The sequence below is a fragment of the Dermatophagoides pteronyssinus genome, unplaced genomic scaffold (genome assembly GCF_027571235.1).
Source record: "Dermatophagoides pteronyssinus isolate colony J.1.1.1.1 unplaced genomic scaffold, Derpt_VIB-CSIC_2022.12 sq0016, whole genome shotgun sequence".
Lineage (NCBI taxonomy): Eukaryota > Metazoa > Arthropoda > Arachnida > Sarcoptiformes > Pyroglyphidae > Dermatophagoides > Dermatophagoides pteronyssinus.
Genome location: NW_027461540.1, coordinates 856,346 through 874,604, shown reverse-complemented (window position 1 = coordinate 874,604; position 18,259 = coordinate 856,346). Strand labels below are relative to the sequence as shown.

The 18,259-nt window shown below is 30.6% G+C and overlaps 1 protein-coding gene across 2 annotated transcripts; it reads right to left on the bottom strand.

Annotated features, from left to right (window-relative positions):
- Positions 1-717: 717 nt before the first annotated feature.
- Positions 718-5,535, bottom strand: LOC113792192 (uncharacterized). Of its 2 annotated transcripts, none has more exons than XM_027342096.2 (3): positions 5,146-5,535; positions 2,444-3,245; positions 718-2,339 (listed from the first exon to the last, which is right to left on the bottom strand). In XM_027342096.2, the coding sequence occupies exons 1-3, from the start codon at positions 5,215-5,217 to the stop codon at positions 1,501-1,503; spliced, it is 1,713 nt and encodes a 570-aa protein (XP_027197897.2). In that variant the 5' UTR covers positions 5,218-5,535; the 3' UTR covers positions 718-1,500. The 2 variants fall into 2 exon arrangements, with proteins under 2 accessions (XP_027197897.2, XP_027197898.2); XM_027342097.2 differs by lacking the exon at positions 5,146-5,535 and adding an exon at positions 3,802-3,971 and having other exon boundaries at positions 719-2,339.
- Between the last annotated feature and the right edge of the window lie 12,724 nt (positions 5,536-18,259).

Sequence of the window (18,259 nt, the reverse complement as noted above, 5' to 3'; positions counted from 1 at the left end):
GAAATTCAGTTTTATTAAATGATGATGATGTGTAGCCAATTTGAAATGAGGGGAAGGAAAGCAAAATTCTATGTGTTAAGTGTGTTAAAAAAAGAAGAAATTAACAAAAAAAAACCTGAACCAAGAACAAAGAAAAAATAAAGGCACAAAATATGTTTTCGAAAAATGAGAGAGAAAAAAGAAGAAGAAGAGTGTTTAGAGTGGTTAATCTGATTAATTTGATTTAGATGTTTCGTAATGTAATATAAGTGTGTGTGTGTGTGTTTTAATTGAAAACATAAATTCAAATAGAAAAAAAATGGGAAAAAAATCATCAGGATTTACAAATTGTTGTTATTGTTAATTAACCTGTTGATATCTTTTTCCCCGAAAAAAAATGAATGTTTAGATAATGTTTAGACAGAGTGAAAAAAGGAGCAAACAAAATAAAAAATCTGAATCTGATGACAGGTTCTGGACACAGGTTCTGTTAGAGAAACAAAATTAATCGATTCAAACAAAGAAGACAAAATGCTTTTTGATTTTGTTGATGTAATGTGTGTGTTTGTGTTTATTATCCGATGCGATAATGGTGGCGGAGGCAATGGTGTTAATAATATGATAAAACAATGTGTGAATGTATGTATTTTTCGTAATATTCATAATAAGCAAAGCAGAGACAAGAAAAAAACGGAAACCAAAAAAGTTTACAAAAAATACGTTTTTTTTTAATAATAATAATATTCATTTCGAAAAAAAAACAAAGCACTAAACACCACACAGCTACCACCACCAAACACCACCACCCACCAACGTTTCAAAATTAATCCTGATAACGATAATAATGGGTTATTTTTTGACAATATATATTTTTTAATAATAGAAAGATATCATCATATAATGTGTGTGTTTTGAATATAAAGAAAAGAAGAAAAAAAATGTTGTAATGTTTGGTATTCGTAAATTATTGTTTTGTTGTTGTATGAATTGAAAAATAAAAAATAAACAAAAAAAAAAAGTGAGACGAAATTAAAAAAAAAAATATTCATTACATTTACAAAGTGAAAAAAAAAGTGATGATGATGAAGAAAATGAAGAAAAAAAAATTATGAATTAGAAAATCCTAATTATTTTATATTTTGTAATTGTAATGTGTATGTTTGTAATTGTAATATTTTTTTTTATCAATCAAAATACTTCTTTCACCTTTTTACTAAAATTGATATATTATATATGCTCTATATTCTGTGTATGTGTGTGTGTGTTTTAAAGTGTATTTTTAAAATTCATTTCATTTCATTCATAAATGATATTATTATTATTATATGATTAGTGTTGTTTGAAATGTATTAATTAATTAATAGAAAAAAAAAATATTTTTGATGATAACGAGAATAACGAATAAATTTAAAATTTATATGATGTGTAATGCTTGTGTGTGTGTGTGTGGATCTATTGGTATTGGTCTAAATATTATTAATATTAATAATAAATCTTCAAATGATGATTATTTATTTGTTATTAATGTGAATTTTCATTACATTTTCGCAATATTTCCATTAAACGATTACGTTTTTCAATTTCCATACGATGTTCATGTTCTAATTGTTCATTTTCATTGATCAAATCTTGTACATGATTTGTTGCTTCATGTAAAATCATTATTCTTGGTGGCCTTTTCTGTGATGTTTTCAATTTTGGTATCTGATCTCGTAAATTATTAAATGAATTTCTTAAATGATCACGACGTTTACGTTCAGAATCATTATGTTCACGTCGTTTTACCGGTGGTGGTGATGATAATGATGATGAACAGCCATTTAATTTTTGTTCACAACCATCACCAGACAAAAATGATAGACTACTTTCTTCGGAATCAGAACAAGCCGGACTATTTAATTGTAAATTCGAAATATGATTCATGGCAATCGATGCGGCCATATTTTTCACATGTATTACACGTGATAAATTTGATGATGATGTCGAAATCATTGATGATGATGATTGTTGTTGTTGTTGATGAACGATAGTATTTGGATTTTTTCTTTTAATTGATTGAAAATTTTTCATACCATTCGATGTTGATGATGATACTGATACTATTGTCGATTTTACAACACTATTCTGATCAGTAATTTCTTTTTTTATACCATTCAATGTTGTTGTAGATGATAATGATGATGGTGATAAAGATACGTTATTATTATTATTCAATAAACTACTTGATGATTGCTGCTGTTGTTGTTGTAATTGTTTACGATTCGTATTACTATTACTATTTGCCAATTTTTTACATCGCATTTTTGACATTCTTGGTTGTTGACCAATCGATTTATTTTCCATTGATTTTCTATATATACCTAAATTGAATTAAAATCAATGTTCGAATCGAATCAATTAGTAAAAATAGAATCAATCAAAAATTAAAATTCATCAATTTATTTTTTTTGCTAATAACACTTACTTTTCGTATCTTTATGTATTAAACTTTTTTCATTACTATCAGACATCATTTTTTGTTGTTGCTGTTGTGATCCACCATAAGAATGATCATTGGCCATTGCATAAACATTACTATTTGTTGTTACTGTTATGGATTGTTGTTGTTGTTGATCATGTTGTTGTGATTGTTGTTGTTGATTACTATCATCTTCAATTGAATAATTTTCATTCATATTCAAATCACAAGAATGAATATAATTGAATGCGCTTTGTGGTGATGTTGATAAATTGAATGGTGTTCCAGGCCTAAATATTGTTGCCATTGATTTACTATTAATTCCATTTCGAATACCAACACCAACACCATGATTATATGTTGATGATTTACATTGATGTTCACTACATTGTCCTGACCACATACAATCATGTGCAATCACATTTTGGGCAATTTCTTCTTCACCACCATCATCAATATCACACATCTTTTCACCATCATCAATATCATTAACATCATTAAGTATATCTTCACAACAATCCAATATAAATGGTGGTGATTGTGGTGGTGTTGGTATAAAATTACTCCATATTTCATCAAAACAAAATGAATTTATATCCGTTACATCGATATCGGCCGGATCAACACTAAAATCTTCATTAAAAAACATACTATCAAATGTTGATGTTAATGTTGCTGTCTCTGATGATGATGATGATGATGAATTGGTTGATGGTGATGTTGTTGTTGAATTTGAATTATTTATTGAACAATACCAATTACTGGAATTATTATTATAGTTTATTTTGACAGGCATTTTTCGAAATGTCTAAAATGATGATTTTGGTTCGCCAAATAATGAAAATGAAATGACACACACACACACACACACACAAAGTGATGAAAATGATAAAAAAAAATTAAAAAATTAGATAATCGAAGAGATCAAATCAAATCAAAAAAAAATCAAATTTGAAAAAATTGTCATCGATGTTAATTTTTATATTAAAATTTCAGGTAGCCGGCAAACAATAATTTTTTTTTGGCGCCAACCATATTTCTTTGAATCCAACCAAAGAAAAAATTTAGGTAGAATTCGAATATCAATTTCTACATTCAAATTTCTTTTTTTTTCTTGATTTAAAAAAAAATTTCTTCAAATATGACAATGTCCAAAATGGAGCGAAAATTCGAAAACAAGAAAATCAAACGAAAATCGAAATTGGAATTTTTTTTTTTTCGAATGTGCGCAACAGAGAGAGAGACGAAAGAATCAAAATCAAAGCAAAAAAAAATTGCTGTTGCGAACAACCAACATGAAACGTCGATGAGAAATGTTTGAGCGAAAATCAAAAATTTTCGTATATCAAGTGGAATATAAATACCTCGAGACGATGGCTATGGCCGCGGCGGCAGTTTTTTTCTTTCCTTATCACACAATTCAAACACACTGCATGCATTTATTGCTTTACAATCATCATCATCGATGGAACGGGGAAGCAATGTGTATGTTGCTGGTGCGATTATAATACAACCACCACCACCACCACACTTTCTTCTTCTTCTTTAGATTCATGCAGCCAATTTTTTTTTTTTGTTGAAATTCTTTCAAACTTTTTAACTACTACTACGAATATTTTTTTAAAAATATAAAATCTATTCAATTCATCTAAAGACCACTACTATCGCTATTCACTCATATATAATAAATTCTTATCAAAACATTTAAATTAATAGACATGCGTAATAAAAAATTTTACTAATATCTTCTTGTATTACATTACAACCTGCGCCTTTATTTTCGAAAAAATATATGGAAAAAACGAAAAAGAATTGTGTAAATGTTATTTGGTGTGTTATGTGAATTTCAAGCATTCAAACTCCAACTCATCATCATCATTATTTCGGTGGAACAAAAAAATCAGCAGTTGTAAGATTTTGCAATAACAACAAACAAACAAACAAAACAAAGCTTCTTTTTTTTTGGGCAATGTGTGGTAGTGGGCCAATTCAATTCAATTCATTTAAATTGTAATATTCTATCGGTACACTCTACAGGCAGGCAATGCAGCTGCTGCTGTTGTTGATGATGATGATGATGATGTTATTTTGTATACCGCACCTTTTGCGCCTTTAAATTTCTTTAATTTTTTTTTGTTCAATTATAAACTAAATTAACATTAAGATCATTGAATTTTACTAATTTGACCGCAATTAATCAATTAATTAAATCAATTTTATCAAAATTAAAATGACAATCATTAACCATGTCACACACATACACACAAGTACAAAATAGGCGTTTCGTTCGATTGCAAACATTCGAAAATTCGAATGCCGCATAACATTCGAATTCGAATTGGAAAAAAAAAGATTCGAACATTCGAAAAAACATTCGATTTATCTTATCGAAAAAATTGTGAATTTCGATGAAAAAAATTGGCCCAATTGATTTCGTTTTTTTACTTCTTTTCTTTTTTTTTTTTTGATTATGTTATCACAATTCAAATAAAATGATTTTGGATAAAGAAGAAGATAACACACACAAAAAAAAATTTGATAAAAACATATGGCATATTTTATCACAATGTTGGATTCAAATTAGAGAAATCATCATCGTTTCAGACAACGACGACTACAACTATCTATTCTTTTTTAGCATTGCTACATGTATTCTCAACAAATGAAAAAAAAACTAACAAAATTTATACTAAAATAAATAACCATACCTGATTATGAATGGTAATCATTGATGATGATCGTCGTAATGATGATAATGGTGATGATAATGATAATATCATACCAATACAAACAAACAAACAATTTGACAATCGTATTGCAAATTGATTTAGTGTTTAGTTTATAACACAAAAAAATAGACCCGGGTATTTTTGTCAAATTCAAAAAAAGAAGAAAAAAATGATTCTCAGCAACAACAAAAAAATGATGAAATATTATGCAATTAAATCAATGATGATGATGATGATTTACCAACTTATTATTAGTTTTATAAAACAAAAAATAAAATAAATTTTCATTGCAATCAAGATGCAAAATGATGATGATGACTGGATAATGATGATGAATTTAGTAAAGCGCGAAACAACCAAACAACAAAAAAAAAAAAAAAACTCAGCAACATCTGAAACGCAGTTCTTTAACAAAATGGAAAAAAATGGAAAATCATCATCGACGTCGTCGCCGCCGCCACCGCCAACTTCTAACATTCATAAGCCGGCATATTGTGTGTTGCAATACAATATGCCGGCTTTTTTCTGCGCATGCTTATCATTTTTTTTTTTTTGCATACAGATGATATATCATTAATGTATACCACTACCATAAAACAAGATTATCATATTGAATTTCTATATAGTTTTATGAATTTTGTTTAACATTGGTTGAATATATATTAAAAAAAAAAACACCGATTGCTTTTCCCTTGATTGTTTGTTTCCTTCCCCCCTCTTATTAACAGAAAAAAATTGCACAAACAACAACAACAACAACAATTTTTTTATGATTCTGGTTTCCATGACCAAAGACAGAAAGAAAGAAAAACAGAAAAATTCCACATAGACAGAAGGGGGGGGAATGTTTGGATATATCATAGACATAGTGAGGAGGGAAGGAAAGCAAAATACAAAACGCCACGGCGTCATCAAATCCAAAAAAAACAAAACAAAATAAAATAATCATCATTCGCAATGGCGTTTTTCTGCTGCTGCTGCTGATTATCGTTTTAAACGCAGTCGTATATAAAGACCAAAAATTTTGCGCGCCTTAATTCTCAAATTTCCAATTTTTTTTTTTGTTTCAAAGAAATTTTCTCGGAAAAGAAAACCAGGAATCCAGGTAAAACATTCGAAAATGAAGAAAAAAAAACTTTTCGGCTGACGTCCATATCAGTTTCGCTTTTTTTTTTTGCTTTGCCAATCTTATCATCATCATCATCATCTGTCATTCACGATTTATTCATCCATTCACCGGCTTTTTCACCGAATCGAAAAGTGGACATTTAAATTCAACCAACCAACCAACCAAACGACCACTGCATGGCCCTGCCCCATACCACACTACATACCAGCACGCAGTGAACCAAAAAAAAACGAAAAAAAAACAAACGAAAAAAAAATGCCGGCATCGATGGTGAGAATAAATAATAAAAACATCGATTGTATCGTATATGAGAAACAGTATACAAGTGATGTTTACAGCGTCACATATAGAATGATAACCAAACTAAATAAAAAAAAAACTTCTTTGAATGATTACATCCAGCCAGCCATCCATTGCGCAAATATTTTTTTTTTTTTTGCAAACAAACAAAAAAAAAAGAAAGTTATCATCATTGAAACCAACTGATTTGATGATGATACACCAGCCAGCCAGCCATCCATCCATCCATCCAAAAAAAACCAAAAAAAAAAACGAATGGTTGTCCTTGATTACGTTCGTTCACTTTCTTTCAAATCACATAATTTTCGTTTCGTTTTCGTTTTTTGTTGTTCACTTCAAACTTCCACGCATACAAACAAGCAGACAAATCGAATCGAATGTTGAACAACACACGGTGGTATATAAGAGAAGTGGTAAAAGAAGCAAGTGTTTGTGTTCTTACTCCCTCCGCGCACGCGTAATATTTTTTTTTATAAACATTCGAATCTTTGATAACATTCGAATTCGAAAAAAAATTTCAAGAAAATCTTCGTGAATTTTAATTATTTTTTTTTTTAAATTGATTAGCTACCAGCGATTTTTTTTTATCGATTTTGGATATGGTGGTCACCGCTCTATAGATAAAGACATTTTGACACTGAATAATAATGATGATGATGATGATAATGATCGTTTTTTTCTTCAAATGATAACAAAACCCAAAACCAAACAAGTAAGTGTAGAAGTCATTCTCTCATTCAATAGGTCACGACCTAATTTGGTGGGTAATTTTCTTTAAAAGTTAAGTGAAATGAAGTGAAATTTAAAAGGATCAAGCCATTTAAATGCTACAATTTTTTTTTGTTGTTTTGGATCGCACAACGATTTGATCTTGAACCCAACTTGTTCTTCAAAAAAATGTAGCATTTAAAAGGACACAGAAGAACGCACGTTTGTTTGGTTTTTTTTGTTGTTTTTTTCGTTATTTGAATCATTAAAATTGTCTGGATAGGGGAAAAAAACCCATAACAAAGAATATTCTTCTGTTTTGAAAAAGAATTGCAATGGTGGGTAGAAATAGTTGATAGTATAGTAGTGATGGCGTAAAAGCCCATTGAACCTAAATTCTAAATGCGGATAATAGTAGTATAGGGGGTAGAATTGGATAAAAATAGGCGTTTTTATTTTGACCTTGAATAAAAAAAAAAAATATGTCTGGGTTTTTTGCTGGTTGGTGAAATTCTTTTGGATTTAAAAAAAAATTCTGGCAAGGTCAAGACGAATTGAGACGAATCCAGAATCCATTTTTTTTTCGTGAAAACTGTATCCATTTCAAAAATGAAATTTTTATTCGTTAAACATCATTATGTAAAATGTGCGCAGATCGAAAAACCCTTTTTTGCTTGCTTGCTAAATTGATATATTTTTTCCTTATTTTTCCCTGTTGATTAAATCCAAAAGAACGAAAAGAAAAAAACCTTGAGACGAATTTAATGTTCCAAGCAGAAAATAAAATAAAATAAAATTACAGCAAAAATTCCAAGGTTAAAAGATGAATTTTTTTTTGATCAGAAGACATCATCCAAAAAATTCAAGTGGCCGAGAAAATCTCTTCCATTATCTTCCCCCCATTCGAAAACATTCTTTTTTATTTTGGCGCGAAATAATAAAAAATTTTCCCGCCAAAATAAACTATGTTTTGTTTGTTTCCATCTCGTAAATATAAGTGAAAATTGATCGAGAAAGAGAGAGAAATATTTTCTCAAACAAACAAACAAACAAAAAACGTTTTTACAACGTTAAAATAGTTGCTGTTTGTTGATGATAATGATAATGTTGGTGGTGTTGTTGCAAGTGGTGGATGGTACAAGTGTGTTAATAAAAGCCGAAAAGAATTTCTGTAAAAAAAAATTTTGGCGCGCTTTTTTTTGTTTCTTCGCCATTGGCGACGACAACAAGTTTGCTTGTTGTTGTGTACCACCACCATTATCACCAGAGATTGCAGATTGTATTTTTTCAAACAACGGACTTTGCAAACAACCCTGCAGCCAGCCAAACAAAAATTCCCCCCTCAATATCTCTCTCTCTGTGAATGCAATGTGCAAGCAGCCAAAATATCATCAGTGCAGTGGTGCAATGAGAAAAATTTTTCGCGCGCTTTTCCTCTCTCCGTTCTCTCTCTCTCTGGGTGAGAGATGATGGTCAAAATAATGATGGCAATAGTGTGCTGCGTTTTTAACCCATCATTACAACCGACCATGATCATGATTATCATGGGGAAAGGAAATTGTTGTTTATGGACAAAAATATGTTGTGTCTACATTGATGATGATAACCTTCGTTTTTTGTTGGTGTTGTTGTTGGAAAAAAGGATGTTTTGTCGCATTGCATTACGCAAGTAAAGTTAGTGAGTTAGTGAGATCCAAGGCCAAAACTGAAACTAAAAACTTGGCGATGGTTGATGATGGTTAAATTGATTTAACCCTTTTAAATCCATATGGACAAGAGAGAGAGAGATTCGTGAATATCAAATGACGATCATAATTGTTTTGGCTTAATTTTTTTTCCTTTTTTTCAAACCATAAAAAAAATGAAAATTTTATCCATTAGAGACCAGGCAATAAAAAAAATTAGAGGAAAAGTTTACCTGACCTCTCTCCAGAGAATACCAGGTATAATAACCAGCAAGAAAGCAACAACCTGTTATCATCATCAATGTTTTGGGTAAACAAACCTTAGGTACGCTTTTAGCATGGAAAACATTAGCAGAACAAAAAAGGGTTAACAAAAAAAAATTCCATTTCAAAATACCAATAGCAACAACAGCCATAAACCATGATATTATTTTAACCCTTGACCTTTTTGAATTTAATTTCCAAATTGCTGTTGTTGTTGTAATTAACATTTAGCATTTCGAAACAAAAAAATAAAAAAAAATGGAAACAAAAATCAAAATCATCGTTATCCACATAGGAAACATTTGGATTTACATTTTTGTTTCGGGTGGGGGGATGATATGGCATTTTTAGGATTTTCGATCAACCGAACAAGCTTGGTGAAAAAATTTTAGGAATTTTTTTAGTGGAGAGAGAGAGAGAGAAACTACACTGAGAAAAAAGTCCAATTTGGATGCCGTAATAACGCCAACATTGATGTATGCACGCCTTCAAAAAAAGCATGTAAATGTGTTAGCGATTGGCGTGCAAACCTCAAAAAAATTGGCGTGTGCAAACCACACTTTTCTCTCAGTGTATGGTGAAAAAAGCGGAAATCAAATCAAAAATTCAGCTCAAAATGACATGTTTTGCTCGTTCGGGAATTTTTTGCACCGAAATTCCCCCCGATCATCAATGACTGGTGCTATTTTACCGAACTTCAAAATTTTAGTTGTAAAAATGTCTATAGAACGTGCGAAAATAGCGGAAATTTTTTCATCATCATCATCATCTGCACTTTCATTCAAACATTTTTATTAATCGGGATTTTGACCCGAGTTCAACCCAAATTCAATAGAGAAACAAAACAAAACAAAACAAAACTTTGACCCAGAAATTTTGTGGCTGGAAAATAAAAAAAAAAATTTACCCATCAAACTACGTAAACGTTAACTATGTGTGCAAAACCCGTAGTAGTAGAAATTTCCTCTTTTTCTTTTTTTTGATTTTCGATTTTGTTATGAATGAAATCTGACCGGCTGATGATGATGATGATGTAAGTATATAAGTAAGTGACCAGTAAGGCAGGTAAGTTGATGAAAGAAAAAGAAAAAAATTTCAAGAATGTTATTGTGTGTGTAGTGTGTGTCCGGATAAACCCAGATGTGTTTTTTTTTTTTTTGAAATGAAAAAAAAATTTCCGAAATTTTTTTGTTTTCCAATCAAGCATCAGCAGCATCAGATCAAAAAATCGTTGAAACCGAAAAAAACAAACCGAACAAAGCAAAAAACATCTGCATACTTGTTACGCAAGCGGATAATGTTCGTTCGTTTGTTTTGCACACACAAAAGTATTCCGAACCACATTCCAACAACCTGTGTGTTTGGATCGCGATCATTTTTTTACGGGAAAAAAAAGCTTGCGTAAAAAGCTGGCGGATAAAAAAAAAAGCTTGCTGAAAACAAAACAAAAAACAAACAAAAAACGACAAACAAAATACCATCATCAAAACACAACCAAACTGACAATTATTATTACATAACCAAATCGTCATCATTATCATTATTACATAATGAAAAGTGAGAGAGAAAGGATAGAGAGAGAGAAAAAAAATAACACTTTGTTTTCTCTTTATTAATAAGAAGATCCTCTTCTTTCTTTGTTTATGTTTTTCACATTGACAATGACAATGAAAAAAATTAAGCAAGTAAGTAAGTAAGGTAGCTATGATGATGATGATAATCATCATCATCATTATAATGATGTCTTTTGATTGATTGATGGGTGGATGGATGGATTGAATTGATTTGTTTGTCAAATGATTGGAAGAAGGAGAATCATCAAGAATCATTCAACTTTTGGGATTCTTTCTGTTTTTCTGTTTTGTTTTGGCAATGAATTTTAATCTTTGATTTTTTTTTTTGGAAAAATTTTGCTACATTTTAAACGAGTTTTTATGCGAAAAACAAAAACAAAAAAAAAAAGCATCCATTTAACCAAGAGTGAGAGAGGAAGAGAGAAACAATGAAAAAAAAGAAAATAACTCGGTCAATCATCACATCATGAAATATATGTTAAAAACAACCCTTAACCCTTTATTCGTTCAATTAATGTCTTTTTTTTCCTCTTTCTCGTCCAAGAACAGGTAAACCAAGCCAAGGTAGCCTTCAAAAAAAAAAAATAATCTACCAACGATAATGATGATGATGATGGCCAACAAATTTGGTAAGTATTGGTTGTGTAATGATTAAGTGCAGCAGTAGAAAAAAATTGGTTAAAAAAAGAAAGTTGCAGCTTGCTGGATGTGTGGTTGCACCAAAAAAAATGAAAAAAAACGCCATCAAATTCAAACATTGGCGACATTGAATGATCACGATGTTTGTTTTGTTTTTGGTTGTATGGCGACTATAACAACTACACCGACAAAGATGACGGCGACGAAGACGATGAATATGAATATGAAGGTCGTTCGGTCAGTCACACCAAAAAAAAAAAAGCGAAAGCAAAAAAAAATCTATTCGATTTGGCGTTCAAGGTCAAAATAGTTTCGAATGGCTGCTTTGAAAATGATCATCAACTAACTCTAACCAACCAGCCAGCCAGCCAACTAGCCATCCATCCATCCAGGCATGATCATTATCATCATGATGGTTATGAAGTTTGGAAGCTTTATATTGATGATGATGGTAGTAATGGTGGGTTAAATATAATTCTGTTTGTATGAATGAATGAATTTTTATATAGAATAAACGCGTGCATGCGTACGCGTTTCATATTTGTTTCGGTTCCATCACATTATTAACCCCTAATAGGTTCATCTGGATACTGAGATAACGAGTAGCCAAATCAAGGTTAAATCAATCAATCGATCGTTCGATCCTGGAATAATTTTGTTCTGAAAACAAGAAAATCGTGAAAAGCAAACAAAATCCAAAAAAAAAAAAATTGTCCATGAAATCGACAAAATGAAGATTTTTTCGGGGAAAAAAATCTAGACAAACAAATGGCCATGGCTATTTCGACGTTATCATCATCATCATCGTTGTAATCACAATAAATCAATTAGGACATCTCCGATTGATGAGGAAATTTTTTGCAAGAGAAAAATTTCAAAATCCTAAAACAAACACGAAGGAAGAGAGAAAATTTACGAAAAGCAAACTAAAAAAACTTGTAACAAACTGTTGTCACAAGAATATGTGGAAATAGACAAAGTTTGTTTTTTTTGTGGTGTGGTGGATGAGGAAGCAAACAAGTTGAATGATGATGTTTTTTTTTCAATTGATTAATGGAATTTTTGGTTGGTTTGTTTCAAAATCTGCTTAATCATTCTGCAGTTGAAAAAGATTCTAACTTGAAAATATATATTTTGATTAACGAAAAAAGAAAAGAAACATTATCGGGATACAAAGTGTTATCACCAACAACATTATTATTATTATTAGTAACCAGACAGCCTTCAACCTGGATGTGATTTTCACACTTTTTCGTTCTTCGTTCGTTCGGAAAAATGATTCCCATTTTTTTTCGATATTCGGTATTCGGAAATAAGCCAAAAAAAAATTGCGAAAAAAAAGTCTAGACCGTTTGCGGAATAGAAAAAAAAATTCTCGAATTTCATAACATCCAGCATCCTTCTTCTTTATGGACGAGGAAAAAGCAAAAGTGAAGCAAAAATGAAAAACTTTCGATTCTTGTCATCGAAGAGAGAGAGAGAGAGAGAGAGAGAGAGATGGTTGGACATTGTTCAAAATTGTGTGATATTTCACTTAAGATTTATGTGAATTTTAATTGACTAACGAATGACGACAAAAAAAACCGAAGAAGTGATAAGAATATTTTCGAAAATATTTTGTTCAAAGAAAAAAAAAGATTGCGAAAAATTAAATTCATCAAGTCGAGACATTTGGGATGATTAATGATTTTTTCTTCGGTGAACCGAATCTCCTCGAAAAACATCGACGTACATCACATATCATAATCATCATGGTCGTGTTGCGCTCTTTTTTTTCTGGTGAAATTTAAAAAAAAAGAAAAAAAATTGATAAAATTGATAACCCGGCATTGTTGTTGATCAGTGATGTTTGGTTGTAAAACAGCAACAAACATCATTAATTTTTGATGAATATATTCAGAAGAGAGAGAGAGAGAGAGAGAGAGAGAGAGAGAGAGAGAGAGAGAGAGAGAGAGAGAGAGAGAGAGAGAGAGAGAGAGAGAGAGAGAGAGAGAGAGAGAGAGAGAGAGAGAGATAACCATAATCATCATAGTGATGATTCAGTTTTCAACGAAATAATTAATAATTAAGTTACCTTTTTTTTGTCGTTGTTTTCAGAATTATACAGGTAAAAAAAAACGATAAAAAATTCTTCAGTAGAAAAATTGAGATGAATTTTTTAATAAAATTCATTCAACCATTCATTCAATTTTTGTGGGGTGAAAAAAAACAAAGATTTTCCAAAAAAAAAATCTAAAAATTTTTCAATTTCGCAAAAAAACAAAAACAAAAAAAAATGTGTGAAAGGCGTTTGTTCTTGTTTTGCTTTGTTTTGTTGTTGGTTATCTTGGATCCGGTTTACACACCGGAATCTATGATTCCAAACAGCCAAACAAGAAAGAAAGGAGATCGCGATATTGATTCTTTGCAAAATTGATTTTTTTGATTTTTGACATACATTTCGTTCAACGGAAGCCAAAAAAGGTTTTTTTCCCTTTCCATATTACTTTTCACAGCCACAACAACAACAACAAAAATCAAAAAAATCAAGATGAACAAAAAATGTGAAACAACCAGCAAAAAACTCTATTAATATCCTGTTGTTGTTGTTGTTGTTGATGATGATCATTTTCTTGGATAATTTTTTTAATTGCTCCCGCCAAAAACAACAAAGCAACAACAAAACAGCAACAAATGATCCTTGTCCTTGATTATTATGATTAACACATCCTTTTGATCAAAATCATCATAATCATCGGTTAAAAGATTAATAATCTCCTTTTCCTTGCTTCTTTTATTATGATTTTTTTATTACGATAAATCAAAAATCAAATCCAAAAAAAAAGAAAAATCTGCTACAAAACTTCGATGAAGAAATTGAAAAGAATCGTCTGTCTGTCTGTCTGTGATTGTATGTCACACACACGCACAATGAATCATGTGATCAATGAATCCAGACAAATTGCAATCACATGAAAATTCCAACAAAAAAAAAAAAAATCAAAAATTCAAATCATATCACACACACACACAGAGACAGAGACAGACAATCGACACAAGTGTAACATCAATTTAAACGAACGAAACGAAATCACATTTAGATCCATTCAGATAAAAGCAAAAAAAAAAAAAAAAAAAAAAAAAGATTCAATGAATGAATTAACTTACAAAAAAACTACAAACGGGGTTTTTAAAAATATTCTCTCTCTCTCTCTCTCTCTCTCTCTCTCTCTCTCTCTCTCTCTCTCCCTGCATTTCTCATTCTCAAATATCACAACCGAATTGATCGTTAAAACAACGATCAACCACACTCAAACATCGAGCAAAAAAGGAAGATAAGTTTTTTTTTCAATTCAATTTTGGATGAGATTAACGAAGTGAAGAACAAAAATTGCTTCGTAAGCAGCAATGCAGATATTTTATCGTCGTTGCAAAAAATAAAAATATTATTAACCCGGTGTATGCATGTTTGAGGTTAGGTTCCTAAAAATTCAATGATGATGATGATGATGATGATATGACATCTTTGTCTATCATGGCAATATCTTTATCATCATCATCATCATCATTGTCGTTTGCTTGTTCGTTGTTTCAAGAAACACATCAAACAAATACAGAAAATGAGAGAAAACAAATATGAAATTCTAAACCCAGAAGTTCATTCATTCATTCATTCATTCATAGGGGTCAAACAATAGTTTGGGTTAAAAAAATTGCTAAATTGCGAAATTTTTTTTTTTTGTTTTTCGCTTGTTGCATATTGATGCAACAAGCGAAACAGTAAGGCGGCGGTCCCACTTGTATAAACTAAAAAAACTAGTTTGCCGGATCATGCTTGCTTGATATGTTAAACTCGAAAGTTTGTCAAATCGCAAACTTTTCCCGTTTTCTACTTCCACAGTGCATTTTTCGGTTTAGTCTGTTTGTTAGTTTATACAAGTGGGACCGCCGCCTAAGCGAAACAAGCCAAGCCAAGCAAAGCAAAAATTTTATTTCCACCAAAATCGTATCCACCGAAATATTTATTATGGCGGTTACCATTGTGATTATCCATTGTGACCGTAAAAAACAAAAAAAAAGTTGATCAAAAAAACATAATTGACGCCATTTCAGCTGCTGGCTACTGATAATGACAATGTCGCGACAATTTTTTAGATTTTGTTTCCGCAATTTGACAATAATAACACTTCGTTTTCTGGATTCTTTTCTCAAAAAAAAAAATCCTGGTTTTTTTTTTTGGTGGATTTTTTTATATCTGTTGATTTGGTCACGCCATTCATCAGCCACGTTCGATTGATTGATTTAGATTTAGATTTCTGAGAATTTTTTTGAGGGGGAATGTTTTATCTAATCAATCGAGGAAGATAGATATTATCAGGAAAAAAAACAACCCAAAAATCAATGTTATCTAAAAGTGTTTTGTTTTTTTGTTTGGGTTTTTGGTTTTTCTGGTTAAAAATTCCAATCAAAAACAAAAAAAAAAAAAACAAAGAAAAACGACAAACAAACAAACAAAGTTTACTATGGAATTGATGATTGTTTAATTGTTTCCACAGCAAATAAAAAAAAATCGGAATTAACCGGAGAAAAACCCTCATCAACCTAGATATAACACCTACGTGAATCCAAACGATCAAAAAATGAAAAAAAATTTGTCAAATAATCAATTAACCTCAGGTGATGGACAGGTAAACTAACCCAAAAAAATGAAAGAAAAGAAAAACTTTAAATAAAAGTTACACGTGGGTGTTATATATATACACACACATACTCAGAGAGAGAGAGAGAGAGAGAGAGAGAGAGAGAGAGAGAGAGAGAGAGAGAGAGAGAGAGATATGTTATCCATCATCATCATCATCGCCATTATAATCAATCAGTCAATCAATCAATCAGAGAAAAAAAACTGGATGCATCATACATATTTCGTGGAAAACAAAAAAAAAAAAAACAAAACATTGATACGATCATCATCATCATCATTCGATGTCATTGAATAGAGAGAGAGAGAGAGAGAGAGAGAGAGAGAGAGAGAAAAGAAAATAAGATACAAAATAGTTTGATTTTTGATACAGTAGTCGTATCATCATCATCATCATCATTGTAATGAGATTGTTTCATTGTATCAAATCCTCGAATCATCATCATCAAATCAAAAATAACTTGATAATACCGGTATTCACCGGGGCAACCGATTAAAATTATTATTATTATTATTACTGTTGATGATGATGATGATGATGAACCAAATAATATTTTTTATCCTAATGAATTTCAAATCAACAATCAACAACAACAACAACAAATCTAGTTATTTCTGGCTTTATTTGTGTGTGTGTGTTTTATTGATGATGATTACTAAACGATGGATGGATGGGATGGATGGATATCAATTGAATAATGAAATGAAATGACAGTAAAGTGATAATCAATCAATCAATCAATCGATTGATTGATCGATTGATTATCGAATGATAACTTTATTAACTTTATTTTTACTCTCACTTTTTTGGTGAATGAATGAATTGTGGATGCGTGTGTCTCTCTCTATCTCTGTTTGTCTGTTTGATTGATTGAGGTATCAATCGATCGATCAATCAATCAATCGATTGATTGATTGAACAACGACGACGACGACATTCGGAAAAGAAAAGATACATTTTTTGTCAACAACAACAACAACAACAAAATTGAAAACATTGTTATTAAATGGAGGGAAGGAAGAAAAAAGAAACAAATTTTTTTTTCGATTGTCATTTCTACTGTAGCAAAACTGATAATAATAAAAAAAACCGATAATCATCATCGTCATCATTAACTAACTAACTATGTTTTTTGGTTTGTTTTGTTTTGTTTGTTCCAATTATTAATCAGAATCAATCGAGAGAGAGAGAGAGAGAGAGAGAGAAAATGAAAAAAAAAACAAGAAGATACTAGTTTATCGGTGGGGGAAAGAGAGAAAATTGCCAATCAAACGAATTGATACAGATTTGATTTTTCCTCGATTCAAATCGAATCAAAATCAATTTTTCTGTTCGTTCGATTCGGTATGATAAGATTTAAAGGGAAAAAACAAACAAAATCTTTGATTTTTGATTTTCGAAAAAGTTGGCTGGTTTCAGTTAAAATTATTTTTTTTTTCCTTCGTTTCGAAGGTTAAAATGTCTTCTTTTTTTCTGGTTCGGAATCAAAAAGCAAAAATGCAAAAATGTAACAAACCCACCCACACACTGAATAATATTTTTTTTTTTTTGAATGTCAGGTCAACCTAACGACCTTATACATATATACTAATCATCCATGACAACCATGATTAACCCGAGAAAAAAGAAATAAGAAATCTTTAATTTTTTTTCCCTTGAAGAAATGAATATCATCTGAATATAAAATGATTGATGTGATTTGATTTGATGTTTTTTTCAAGTTAGTTTCGTTGTTTGCAGGTCCCGGCAATGATTTTCTTCATTTCAGATTTTTTTTCATTCCACCACACCATGACTATTCATTACTGAAAACCAGAAAAGAAAAGAAAATTGCTCAAGATTGGCAATCGACCAAGAAAACAGGCGAACAAAACCCAAAAAACCAAAACCAAAACCAAAAGACATCGGAATAAGCAGAAACTACTGAATTTTTTTTTCTCAACGAAAAAAATACTGAATGAATAATTTTGCTGATTTGTCCAAAAGTGTTTTGTCTTTTCTTCGTTCAAATCGAAACAGAAGAAAATTTTGAAAATTAAAAAAAAAAACGATATAGCTCATTGAATTTTATTAGCTTTAAAAATCATATTGAATGACTGTTAAATGATGATGATG

Coding starts and splice junctions, on each gene's coding strand:
- LOC113792192 (XM_027342097.2), bottom strand. CDS start 3,876: ATGCATGCAGTGTGTTTGAATTGTGTGATAAGGAAAGAAAAAAACTGC. Junction 3,246..3,801: donor GCCATAGCCATCGTCTCGAG/GTATTTATATTC, acceptor TCATCATTTTAG/ACATTTCGAAAAATGCCTGT. Junction 2,340..2,443: donor AATACATAAAGATACGAAAA/GTAAGTGTTATT, acceptor AATTCAATTTAG/GTATATATAGAAAATCAATG.